Source organism: Cyanidioschyzon merolae, chromosome 17, assembly GCF_000091205.1.
Source record: "Cyanidioschyzon merolae strain 10D DNA, chromosome 17, complete genome".
In the NCBI taxonomy this organism is placed as follows: domain Eukaryota; phylum Rhodophyta; class Bangiophyceae; order Cyanidiales; family Cyanidiaceae; genus Cyanidioschyzon; species Cyanidioschyzon merolae.
The window spans coordinates 1,000,571-1,012,973 of NC_010143.1; the positions used below are offsets into that span (position 1 = coordinate 1,000,571).

The 12,403-nt window shown below is 55.9% G+C and overlaps 5 protein-coding genes across 5 annotated transcripts; 4 read left to right on the top strand and 1 right to left on the bottom strand.

Annotated features, from left to right (window-relative positions):
• Window positions 1-9: 9 nt before the first annotated feature.
• CYME_CMQ388C (similar to DNA/RNA-binding protein translin/TB-RBP) lies at window positions 10-741 on the top strand (the record flags this gene model as incomplete). Its single annotated transcript, XM_005538216.1, has 1 exon — window positions 10-741. The coding sequence occupies one exon, from the start codon at window positions 10-12 to the stop codon at window positions 739-741; it is 732 nt and encodes a 243-aa protein (XP_005538273.1).
• Window positions 742-1,448: 707 nt separating this feature from the next.
• On the top strand, window positions 1,449-2,297 carry CYME_CMQ389C (hypothetical protein, conserved; the record flags this gene model as incomplete). The annotated part of the gene is made up of 1 exon (XM_005538217.1): window positions 1,449-2,297. One exon carries the CDS (start codon window positions 1,449-1,451, stop codon window positions 2,295-2,297), a length of 849 nt encoding a protein of 282 aa, XP_005538274.1.
• A 3,048-nt stretch (window positions 2,298-5,345) lies between these two features.
• On the top strand, window positions 5,346-6,305 carry CYME_CMQ390C (hypothetical protein, conserved; the record flags this gene model as incomplete). The annotated part of the gene is made up of 1 exon (XM_005538218.1): window positions 5,346-6,305. One exon carries the CDS (start codon window positions 5,346-5,348, stop codon window positions 6,303-6,305), a length of 960 nt encoding a protein of 319 aa, XP_005538275.1.
• Window positions 6,306-7,654: 1,349 nt separating this feature from the next.
• On the bottom strand, window positions 7,655-8,059 carry CYME_CMQ391C (hypothetical protein; the record flags this gene model as incomplete). The annotated part of the gene is made up of 1 exon (XM_005538219.1): window positions 7,655-8,059. The coding sequence occupies one exon, from the start codon at window positions 8,057-8,059 to the stop codon at window positions 7,655-7,657; it is 405 nt and encodes a 134-aa protein (XP_005538276.1).
• A 1,220-nt stretch (window positions 8,060-9,279) lies between these two features.
• CYME_CMQ392C (hypothetical protein) lies at window positions 9,280-10,452 on the top strand (the record flags this gene model as incomplete). Its single annotated transcript, XM_005538220.1, has 1 exon — window positions 9,280-10,452. The coding sequence occupies one exon, from the start codon at window positions 9,280-9,282 to the stop codon at window positions 10,450-10,452; it is 1,173 nt and encodes a 390-aa protein (XP_005538277.1).
• Window positions 10,453-12,403: the final 1,951 nt, after the last annotated feature.

A 12,403-nucleotide genomic window follows, 5' to 3' on the forward strand; every position in this document is an offset into this window, starting at 1 on the left:
AGTTCTTGAATGACTTCCGACATCACCTCAGGTTTTGCAGCAGTTGCAACTGCTCTGGAGCACGAGGGCCAGCTCCGGGAGCGACTCCGTCTGCAACGAGACGAACTTGATGTTGCGGTGCGCTCTCTGGAGACGCAACTCAGTCGACTCCACTACGAGGTGGACTGGTCGGACGCGGTTGCAGGCGCTCGTCAGCAACTGCGAACGATAGGGTCAGGTTTTCTTGAGTTACAGAGCCTCGTGCCCGAGGGCATGTTCTACAAGTACAACGATCTATGGCGCCAGTGCAGCATCCACATCGTGCAGAGCTGCTTGCTCATTCGGTTCTTTGAAACGGTCCACGCACCGGGGCCCCAGTTCAGTGACAATCTCGACCAGAGTCAAGCAAACGACAGCGTCGAAACTTGCACTGCAGCTCTGGTGACAAAAGACGAGGTGCTTGAGATGCTCGACGGTGAAAAGGCGCCGACACAACCTGCACTGCGTCTCGACCTTGAGGAATACCTGCTGGGCCTGTGCGGCGGTATTCAGGAGCTCGCGCGGCTCGCGGCGAACCGGGTTGTACTGGGCGACTATGCAACCCCGCGCAAGCTCGCTTTTTTCTGCAACCAGGTCTATGCAGGCTTTCGACTGTTAAACTTTCGGAATGACTCTCTTCGCCGCAGCTACGATGCACTGAAATACGCGATTCAGCGACTTGATAGCATTCTGTATGACTTGCGCATTCGCAAGTTGTCGTGAGCAACGGGACATGTCGGCCGTGTAGATTGGGGCATCGGCGACGGGTTCTTCACCTATGACCTGGTGTTCGAGGTGGTGCGACGCTTGGGGATAGAGCGGATCCGACGCTAGAGCAGCTCAAAAAGATATGATGCCAAACCTTTGACTCCAGACTGCTGTCGACAAGGACGCCTTCACCCAGACCAGCGCTGACGGATTCCAGTAAATGCATTGGATGTATCGCAGTGACCGGGCTGGATCTTGTGCTCTACAAACGCGTCGGTACGCATCCTCCTGCTAGTAGTGACAGATGCGTGCGTGCGTGCGTGCGTGCGTGGAAGGCGTCGCCGCCGCTGCTGCGCTGCCTTCCCTTTTACGACGATCGTGGACAAAATTTGGGAATAGCTGCGCTGAGGCGCGCGGACTGTCAGAGCGTCTCTGAAGGAACGGAAACCGTTGCATTGTTCGTTGGTAGCACGCGCGTATCCTAGAGTTCTAGTGAGTATCATCGTCCGTAGAGGGAAGTATCGACATTGGCGTATTCCAGCATGGCGCGCTGGCCGGTGCCGGTCAGCGCCTCTAGAAGCATCTGTCCATTATTGTACTAGAAGGTAAAGTGATTTCGTTTTTTCCGTGAAGCGCCTCGGATCCGCTTCACTGCCATTCCCAGCGAACATCATATTTCCCCGTGTTTTCAACACATCTTTCGGCACGTTGCGTTTCGCTTCATGTTCACCGTACCAATCTGTAAACAACAGCAATTTCGGACGCTATGGTCCAGCGGCGTGCTCTGCAGAGAATCGAACATTGTTCAAGGCAAGATGTTGTCGGTGCCTTTACGACGAACCGTGTTGCGTACACCGCTGCACTGTAGCACGGAAACAACGGAGCCGACGAAACGAGCCACCGGGGTCGCAGACCCGGTCGAAGCGCGAGTACGAAAGGAACTCGAGTCAGCAGGCATTGAACTCGAGCAACTACTGAACCCATCAAAGGTCGTTAACTTAGAACGCAAACTCGCCGAGTACCAAACCAGACTCGCTGAGCTCACGAGCTCCGGGAATGCGGCTGAAAGAGACCGCCTTCTCAGCAAGTTTTCCAAGATGCAGCGTGAACTTGAACAGGAGAAACGCGCGGTAATGCGTCAATGGCTGAAGAATCTTTTCGTCGCTCAGGGCATACTTACAGCTGCGCTGGGTGGATGGATGGCGTTCGATTCTAGACTACCCTTGTATGTGCAAGCGCTCGGTTTTTGGATGGTCTGGCTATTCACGATTCCGTCTTTACGCGCTCGTAAGCCGTCTAGTGCAGAGAAGAATGCGTTGAATGTATCCTTTCTAATAGCGCCGGTGATGAACTTGGTGCTGCCTGTTTTCCTCAAGGATACCGGCGAGTTATGGCTAGCTCAAATATTACAGCTGATCGGCTGTTATCTGTACTACGGGGTCTGGACACCGTCCAGTGTCAAGGACGCACGCAAGACTGCTGTACAGCAGGAAGATCAGGGCGGTACAAAACGTCTCAACGTTCGATTACCCGCTATTCTGCGCTGGCTTGATTGGGGCAGTTGGCGATGACCGACGCTCTTTGGTGCGCGGTTCTAGAATCCTATGCGCTCAGTTCACTGTAAAGACCGCTTGAACACTTTGCGTGGGTGTTTCGCAGTCCATATAAATCTTTCCGAGCCCGTTACAGTCAGTGATGCGCTCTCGTCGAGCGCGTGCAACTCCAGACACCCGAGTTCGCTTCGCGGTCGCGTTCGTTGCGAGTTCGCGGGCGTAGTACCCGAACACTGGGAACTCGACCGCTCTCGTTTGCGGTCCCGAAACGCCCTTGGACTCTGCTGGGGTGACCAGAGGTGCTCGCAGTTTCCACTGGTCAGCGGTCTAGGGTCGGACTGCAAGAGTGCTTGTTCGTCAAGTTCCTGTTGGAGTAGCCGTTGTTGGAGGTAGTCCCAGAACTCGCTCTGTGACAAGCGACAGCCAGTTCGGCTGCTTCTCGAACCTTCAACCCTATTCGTTAGTGCAAGTGTGCATGTGCTACGATTGTTAGCAGTGCGCTCTGTGCGCAGGGTCCCTTGCATTTCCGCTAGGGTGTTGCAGTGAGCTTCCACTACCATAGAAATCCAAGCAGAAGGCGCGCCAGAGCTCGATTGCACGCGCACGGGCGCCGCCGGCACGCAACGGTGTCGAAGCGCGCGCGATGCTGTCGCACGCACGCTCTTGGTACGAACCTGCAACTGGTACAGCATCGTGAACATTGATCCGCACAAATGAGAGGATACAAAGCTGCATCCCACGTGCACATTCACAGCAATACCCGGAGTAATCGAATCTGTATACCATAAATGCAGCGGACCATATACATGAACTGGACGGAAAGGCGGTTCCCAGTGGATGGCGCATCCCGGGGTAGCACGGGTGAAGCAGCGCCCGCCCTGTCGCGGGTGACGTACGGGCGCCGCGTGTTCGCTGTTTTCGGCACGCAAGTCCAGCAGGTGTCACTTCGTGGCGCAGAGAGGTGCGTGTACCCACCATGCCTATCCAAGAAAGCTCAATGAATTTTTGGAACAGGCTCAATGCGGCGATCGCTTCGTGAGTGTCTCGCGTGTCCGCACTCGCTGCAGAAGGTTCACTTGGAAGTATCTGTGCCGATCGGGCGGGGTGGGGGTCAACAGAGGGACCGGGGTCGCATAACATGCGAACCTCGGAGCGTCAGATGCGAACAGCGTTCTGGATCTGCATAAGTTGCTCGCATTTATCGAGAAGGCTCTTATGGAGTGCATAGCGGACTCCGCGGTAATTGTGTTCGCTTACAATATGCCAGATTCCACGATGTTGCTACAAAAGGCAGGCTTCCGCTACCGTGCACGTATAAAAGTGGAATCGTTTCGAGCAGCGCGCGCATACCGGGGCTCGCACCTGCTCATCAGCACACGGAGAGTCTCAGCGTGAAATCTTCGAATCTGGCGATTGGTGCCCAGATGCGTACGTAGAGCCTTCGGGCTCTGGTTTGCTGTGTGCGTTCCCACGAAGAACAGGTCGCCAGACTCGCGTCGATCTCGCAAGCGAGGCTCAATGCGACGCATCCATCCGGGTACACACACGAGCACGCACCGCAAATCTTCTAGAATGACGGTGGATGTCGAGTCGCATCCCCGTTTCGGGATTCCATGCATACGGGGCTCGAACGCATGCTTCCTGACCGCTGAATTCCGTACGGCTCCGAGGAAGTGTGACGCTCGCTGAAGCTTGTTGCCGCAGGCCGGACACGTTCGAGTCAGCGCTTCCACAACACGATCCTGCGCTGTGCAACGTATCCCACGCGCGCGTCCGCAATGTCTCTCTGTAGCGCAGCTGTCGCCTGCCATCTAACATGCTACCCACAAATGAACCGAAACCTGCATGCAATGCAGGGTCCCAGGTCACTGGCATTGCCCCGTATGTGAAACCGGTGAAGCGGCACGTCATCGCCAAAGCGCCGCGTACGCAGGCCTCGCGCTGTTCACGACGTTCCCGCGAGGGCATTCGATTTTCGAACGCGATCGGACGTTCGTGGTATCATCAGCGAAACGCGCTGTGCCTGCACGCGCCGGACGTTAATAACTATTGTTGTCCCAGTTGTAAAAAGCAGGTAACAGATGGACGAATATTGCTATGAACAGCATAGTGGCTCACCAGGCCTCGGACGACGAAAGGGCGTACGGCAACCGCTCGGCGACGTTGGCAACCTTGCGTTGAAGCGCGAACAACCTTCAACGGCACAGAAGCGAGCGCCGATCGAGCAAGATAAGGTCGGCTGCCGCGATCGTCTTCCAGTGGTTGAAGACTCGAGTGAGTTGCGTGAAGAGGCGCGCAATTTTTTGAGGGTCCTCAAGAGCGCTCACCCCGCCCAGGAACTGCCTCGCACGACGCACTGCTCTTCGTGGCCCGTGTGCCGCGTACCCGATCCCGACGTTGATGACGAGGACGCTTCCCAAACCGATTCGCCACTGCATCCGGGATACCTGCTGCTGTGGTGAACGCACCGCCGCGCCCGGATGCGGCTTGGATGTTGCAGAGATGGTCATATTGTATAGAGAGCGTTGATACACGATGCGGCTGAGGTTGCTGGATCCCGTGCTTCCGGTTGCGGAGGCTCTGTTTTCTGACCTCTGCATCGTCTTGGACGTAATGCTCACACCATAAACGAATAGAGCACGTCAATCAGTTTTGAACTGAGACTAGGGGATATCTGGAAGCAGTGGGCGCGCATCTTAGGTTGCGTCGAAAGTTGTCGATTTTTCTTCGCTAGCCTGGATCCGTGGATCTCACTAGCACTCGCGGGATGCGCGACAGCTTCTACCTGTCGACAGAGCGATCACCATTCACCATGCAGGCGCCGCTGTGCACCATACATGCCGCACCGTGAGCTCCAGGTCCGGATCAGGGGCCTCATCCATCCAGCCGCCCTGCTGATGCCGAGCACGCCACTGGTGCTCACTGCTATGCTGCATGCGTCATCGTCGTACCGACCGCATACCTTCCGCATCCTCACCGCGCGGCGCACCTGCGTTGAGGCGACACTGCTGCACACCCGCGATCCGCTGCGTTTCGGAGCGCGCGCCTTGCCGGGACCCGGCACGAATGCAGTGCGCGCTCCGCGGCCTCGAGCACAGCTGCCGCAGGCGCTCCTGCGGAGATTTGCTCCTTGTTGAGGTAGTACGGCGGGGTAGCTATACGCAGCGCTCGCGAAAATCCGGTGTCTGGGCGTCAAATTCATTGAGTTTGGCCATAACGTTGTCTCCCTATATGCAGACGTACGGTCACAGCAATATTTTGCGAGCGTCGCGGGGGCTCTCGACCACACTGGGTCGAATCGGCTGTGCCCTGGGCCGAGTCGGCGCGAGTAGCACCAGCGCTTTACCCGAGATGACGCGTGCAGGACTGCGTGCGCCGTTTGGGAAAGTGTGCTGGCTATCAGGGAGCAGCGTGTCGGCGCCCGCGTCCAAACTGTGCGTCGTGACGCTGAATGGGGCGGATCGCCGCGGCATCGTACATAGGTTCACTGCTGAGGTCTCGAAGCACGGCGGCAACTTTGAGGAGTCGCGTATGGTACGTTTGGGCGGCGAGTTTGCGATCATGTCTCTACTGACGGTATCCACGGAACGACTCGAAGAACTGCGCAAAGCTCTTGAGGGGGCGTTCCCGGATTACAGCGTGACTTGCCGTGAGACTCGGGAAGAGCCGGTGGTCGAGACAGACGTGCGCATGCTCGAGATCAGTGTCGAAGGCCCCGACCAGCCAGGTATCGTTCGCAGTCTCACAGAGGCGTTGGTCCCATTCCAGGCTCACATAGAGGCTATGGAGACGGAAACTGTACCAGCGCCATTTGCCGGATGGCCCCTGTTTCGTCTGAAGGCCCAGGTATCCGTTCCTCGCTCGACTTCCGTTGGAACTCTAGAGGAGGCACTGTCCCGTGAAGTCGAGGAAAAATTTGATCTACTGGTGGATGTGAGCTCAATCCCGGTCCGGAAGCAGCGTAACTGGCCTAAGAAACCAACTGGTCTCGTGGATGTAGCGGCAGATGCCCAGCATGCAACCTAGACGCATCTACATGGCTACATCTAGTTTTGTACGCTGGGTGCAGAATTCTCAAGAAACTGCTTCCGGTGCCGGCAAGTGCCTCGCTCTACCAGACGCGCACTTTTCGGGAACGCGGTTGTTCAGGGCCCCAGCAGGGATCCGATGATACGCGCCGCCTCGGGCGGGCTGCTAACCTTCGGGAAGGTTCTGGCTTGTGCTCGGGTGCCGCCGTGCCGCGGGTACCGCATTATGACTGGCGTGATCCATCATGTGACCACAAGAATGGAAGAGCAAGCGCGTGCTTGGAAAGTTGCTCGCGCTCCAGGAGAGCTCAGCTTGGGTAATAGGAAACTGCGTCAATGGGAGGGCAGGCTAGTGCGCCCCGAACATGATCATATAGGTGCTGGCGTGTCGATCGCTCTGATCCGCACTCGATGTGGGGCAAATAGACTGACACTGCCAGCGGAGGCCGTAAACACTAGTCGATGCAGATTTTATGTCTGTCCGCAGTTCATCGTACTCGATAGCGACTGGGATGCATTGGCGCCGCGCGAGAGCTCGCTCCCAAGATGTCCTACTGCCGGGCGGATTCGCCTCCAACGCTGTCTGCGATATGCTTAGCCGGGATTTCTCCCGCTGACGCGTCTCTTCGCGACCCTAGGAGCGTATCACAAGCTCGTTGAATACTTGGTTCGCGCTGAGCAGCGCTCGTAGGCGGTAAGCAATGCAACCGTCAGAGCGAAACAGGTCCCCAAAGCATCCTCACGACAGCATTGCGATGATAATTGCGGGCACGATTTTCGTGCATGTGTCGCAAAGCCGTCGGGACGCACGCCCCATGTCGCTGTTCACCGCCCTGTTCGTTTCCAAGCGTTGCATAGAAATATTACAGTGCGAAAACCGGTCCGCTTGTAACGTGGTTCAGACACGGACTCCATTTCGCTTCGAAATCGACGTCGATCGTCCCTAGGTGTGATACCCTCGACAAGCGCTCGGCAAATTCATGAACTTTGGTACCACTGCCCATCGCACGCGATTTGAACGCATCGGACTCGTGCTTGCGTACGGTGGTGAATCACGCCATGACCAGCGAGCCAGCGATAGCGTTCGATCCGGCTTTCGTACCTGCATGGGCTATCCGGCAGTGGGAGCGATAGACGCCACCGCTACAAGGAGCTGATGAACCTTCGGGGAACGCCCAGGCGCTTGTCATTCGTGAGCAATGGACGTGCAGCGAGCACCAGACGGTTTTTCACGCGCAAGACGGCGGCGCAAGTCCTTTCCAGTTGGAAACATCCACCGCGCCGTACCTGCTGACGCTGGACCTCGCTCGTGCTTTTTTTTCCACAACGAACCCTTCATCAAGTTATTTACTTGATCATGGGGGTTTCAAGTAAGCGTTGTATCTCTTCGAGCGTGTACGAGTCCGCGATAGGAATATTCTCCCGAAGCCAGGCTTCCGTCACTTCCATCCCGCTGCGTTTCGCAACGGCCAGCAACTCCACTATTATGGCGTCCTTATCCGCCGAGCTCAGCTCCAGCTTCGCCTTCGGGTCGCTCAGTGTCTCTCGAAGTCTACGAAGACTCTTCCTTAAACTGTAATGAAACGATAGTGAAGAAGGTGCAACGATGCGGGCTTTCGAAGTGTCAACCGGTTGCGCCGTTGTCGCACGGATCGCGTAACTTCGCGTCCAGCCAACCCGCGCGGAGGCGGCTCCCCAGCACCTGCTCTGTTGCACGATACGACGCAACATGGACGATGGCATCGGGTGCATATGCAGATCCTTTGTGGATGAAAAAGCAGCGCACGTAGGCGGTAAACGATACACAAGCGTACGGCCTTGGCGGAGGCAAAGCTATCGCGCCCGAATCGGTAGGTAGCGCACGGCGGGCGCGACGAGAATCGCCAGTGTGCAGCAACGTCGCGTCAACGTGGCTGCATTGTGGCAAGAATGCGGAAAGTATGCGGCTGGTAAGACGATGACACAAACAGCATAGCAGTGAGCACCAGTGGCGTGCTCGGCATCTGCAGAGCGTCTGGATGGATGAGGTCTCCGGTCCAGGCCGGCAGGTCATGGTGCGGCTTGTGTGTGGTGCTAGTCCGATTCAGGGATCCAGGCAACGAAAAGAAAATCGGCAACATTGGACGCCACCTTAGATGCGGCTCGGGTCCCGATCATGCACGATGAAGGCGACTACCCTGGGGCAAGCTGGACGTCAGCGTTTGGTGAACCGCTCTATTGCCGAATTGTCTGTTTCCTGCATGGGAAACGCAAGCCGTGCTGCAGCGAGCGAATCTGGGACAGGGTTCGCAACTCATAAGGAGAACGGTGCACCTCAGGTGAGGCATTTTCGGCTATAGTCTGCAGCTTTTAGACGTACACTGTTGCGGCATCGTCGTTACAACAACGATTACGCGAGGGCAAGCGGCAGCATGACCAGCAGGTACTCTGGTCACGCGCGTCTTCAAAAAATCTCCGGAATTCGTTAGCAAATCTGTTCTGTTCTCATCGACAACACCTTTACACTGAGCTGAGAACCCCACTTGCGCCATGAATATCGGCATACTGGAGCGTACCAATCATTTCTCAACCCAACTCCGAGCTCCATCAATGAACATGCATGCCTCCCCCGAAGATACTCGTCATTCCGTACATTCCATCGTGCACCGCGCCTGTCGTGAGCGCTCCCAACTGCCTCCGAAAATCCGATACAAACACAGCACGGAGATAGAACAGCTGCGCGATATCACCGATAACGTTGGATCGTGGCGTTTTTCATCCAACATGGTGTCCGGTCTTTCCTTCACTTTCTATACAAACCTTCTATGAAGCGACCAGTGACGATGAACGCCCCGGCGCATCGCTCAGCGTGGCCCCTGCGGCTCGCGCATCGATGGTCTTGCCACCGGCTCGTAGCTCGCGCTGTTTGCAGTGAACGTGTTCGCTGGTACCGCCTGTGAAACCCGATCCTTGTGGTGCGTCTGTGGTTCAATATGCTGCTTCCCTGCGGAAGCTGCTTTTCTGGAAGCCTGACACTCATTAGGTCGCCTAATCGTCAAGCCAGGCGGAGCGTCGCGCTCATGACGGTTCCGCCGGCGACACCACCTGGAGCAGCGACTCCGCTTGTTCGCCACGCGCTTCTCGGCGCTTTGGCCACGACTGGAGCACTCTTGGCGGCAAGCTATGTATTCCGGGTGAAACTTATCGAATTTTTTATTTGGAAGACGCACAGGCTTAGGGTTAGGATTGGCTCGATTGCCCGGCGGAAGCGAGGCTCCTACGAGTTGCACCGGGTGCGTTTGCTTGCACCGCCACCGCCGGCAGGCGTCGGTGAGCGCGAAGCGTGTAGCGTGCGCCTCATTGAGACAAAGTTCGATGAAGGTGCCGCGCTGCGGTCCTTCATGCCCGCGTGGATGAAGCCGGGTAGTGAAACCGCCGCAGTGGGCGTAGATGTGGAACTTCATGAGCCACAGGCGTTCCTTGAGTTCGACAACCTAGAGCTGACGGACTCGAACTGGCGACGCCTGGCCCGCGAAGTAGCCTCGACGCGGAAGGCAAAGGCACCAAAACGCAGTCGCGATACGGCTACCGACGCGACTACTGGCCAGAAACTAGCACAGACTCGGCGCTTCGCCTTGGAGCGTCTTTCTGTTGCCGGAAGTGCACATCTTCGAGTAGCATCTCGAGCACTGAATGAGATGTTGCTACCGGACCTTGTTCTTAGTGGCGGAGAGATTCGGCTACTGGAGCTTTCGCGCTCGCCCAGTGCAGCTTGCGCGGAGTTGGAACGAATCGCGGCCCAGCGAATGCTAACCGGCAACCTGGCTTCTGGGATCAACGCTGACACGCGTCGTCGACTCGAACATTACGCAAGGATCGTACTCAGCAAGACAACGGAAGAGCTGCGGATGCGCAGCCGCGAGCATCTGGATCGAATCGAGCAGTTACTGCGAGAGACCCGAAAGACCCTGGATGGCTTTAGTCTGCCGTCCAGCCAACGAGATAAACTGCAAAAACAGAGCGAACGACTGCAAAAGAACCTGAGGCGCGCGAATGAGTGGATAGGCGGCTTGGATCGCCCCGAGAAGCTCGCATCCCCCGAAAAGAAGCCCGTTACGGAGAAAGAGGAGCCATCCAGCGTACCAGGAGGCGATGCGCAACGATGATTCGCGGAATAAATTACGAAATAGGCGTAAACAGATGCGAACACCGGGTTTTGAATGGTGCAAGCGATGCGGAGTATGGACTTTTGCCGCCATGCACTCGCGAGCGGGATATTGCATCTCGGGACTCAGCGCTGGGTATGTAGTCTCGCGGCGGAACTGAATCCTCTGCACCCTTACCTATGAGGTCCGTACGCCGATACACGGAGGCCAATACGAGACATTCTTCGGAGGTCTTCGTATTTGTCGCAGTCTTGAGCGGGAGCATCGAGGCAGTGGCGGATGTAGCACGTGTTGACGGCGAACGATCGGCACAAGATTTAGAACACGTACTCGCTCGCCAGCAATCGTTGCCAATATGATGTGTGGAACATTCCCGTTTCTATGACCAGGCATGCGAGAAACATTCCAGCAAAGCGATTACAGCCCTAGACGCCGAAACCAGCAACTGGGCGAAGGCATCCAAGCTGCGAGCAACGTCGATTTCAGCGTGGCAGCTGATCGATGTTGCATTTGGAGGGCGAGAGCGCTCATGCACCAGCAGCGCGGCTACCTGGAGCCCTGCTGAGCAAGAATATCTGCTGCTTCAGCCTTGGATAAACGTTCTTCTGCGAGTTTTCCACTCCTTTTGTATGCATTGACGGTTACAGGGTTGCTTGATCAATGCTGCAGCCCGGGATGTTCCTCCGAGGCCGATTCGCTCTGTCCACAGAGAATCCAGACTGGTAAAGTGCGTGCATTCCGGACGAGTGCATGCATCTCGCACCTTCACGATACATTGCAGATGGAAATTCTTTTCCATCTTCGTTTCTCGTCGTCTTTGCAGAGTGCACTGCAGGCTGAATGCTTCGAACATGCACCTGGGAAACCAGGGCGCCCTCTTTAATGCTGTTCGTATCATGCATTCACCGGACACATTTGCAAGGGATCTCGTTGCGTTTCGGTTTCCGTGGACCCACGGATTACATCTGCGCGAAAATAGTGTGCTATTTGCGATTCGGTAGCGCTTTCGAAGAGCTTGCAGAGCAGTCTGGATCGAAATCTTGAATGCTAGGTTTTAAGGGTGTCAGGTCTGTGAATCTGAACTGTATGCGGTGTACTCCGGGAGACGCAGCTCGGTCGTCATCGCCACGCAGAATGCAACGATGAGTGTGATATGTTTTGTAAGAGTCTGCTCTCGAGGAAAAAGGAGGACATGGGAACTATGCTGCTGCTCCTGATGTCTCTGGTCGTTAACCACTGTGAATATTAGGTTCCAGATAAAGCCAGTTTGCTTGCGGAAAATGTTCCTGTTTGCGCAGCAAGCGCAGCTCACTTGGAGCGATCGTGCTGAAGCTTGCTCTCAAGGTATGCTGCGGAGCGGATACGAGTGTCGATCGCTCCCTCTCCGATCAAGGCTGCTACCGTTCAAGCAATATCTCGGTATACTCTGGAATATTGAATAATGGAGCACCAGCATTTTCCACCGAATGTATCCGAATATCATTACCGATATCTACTTTTATGGGACGTTCGAGCATTCTTTGATTGCTGACCGTACCGCACAAGCGTCTGGCTCAAGGCGGGATTCCAACGCCTTCTCGCCTGATAACTAAATTTTCCATTGAGAAGCTCTAGCGTTTCTGCTCCATGTCCATTAAGAGTACTACACGAGTACCTCGCGAGCCCGCTCGACACAAGGCTGTTGGACGCTCCCGATGCACGAGACATTTCCGGATGTTGGTTGAGGCATACAGGTCTCCGTGCAGAATGCCTCTGCCTATGTTTGCCTGCGGAATCGCATCATTGCAAGACGCTCTTTTTCGATTGCCTCGCCAGTTGGCGTTCGATCAGCTTACCGTTCACCATCTCGTGCATGCGACTATTCACTACGCTCTTCTTCTGTGCACGGTTCAGCGTACAGCCATGCTTGTGAAGCTTGCGTATCGTCCTGAATATATCGATGGAAATTGTC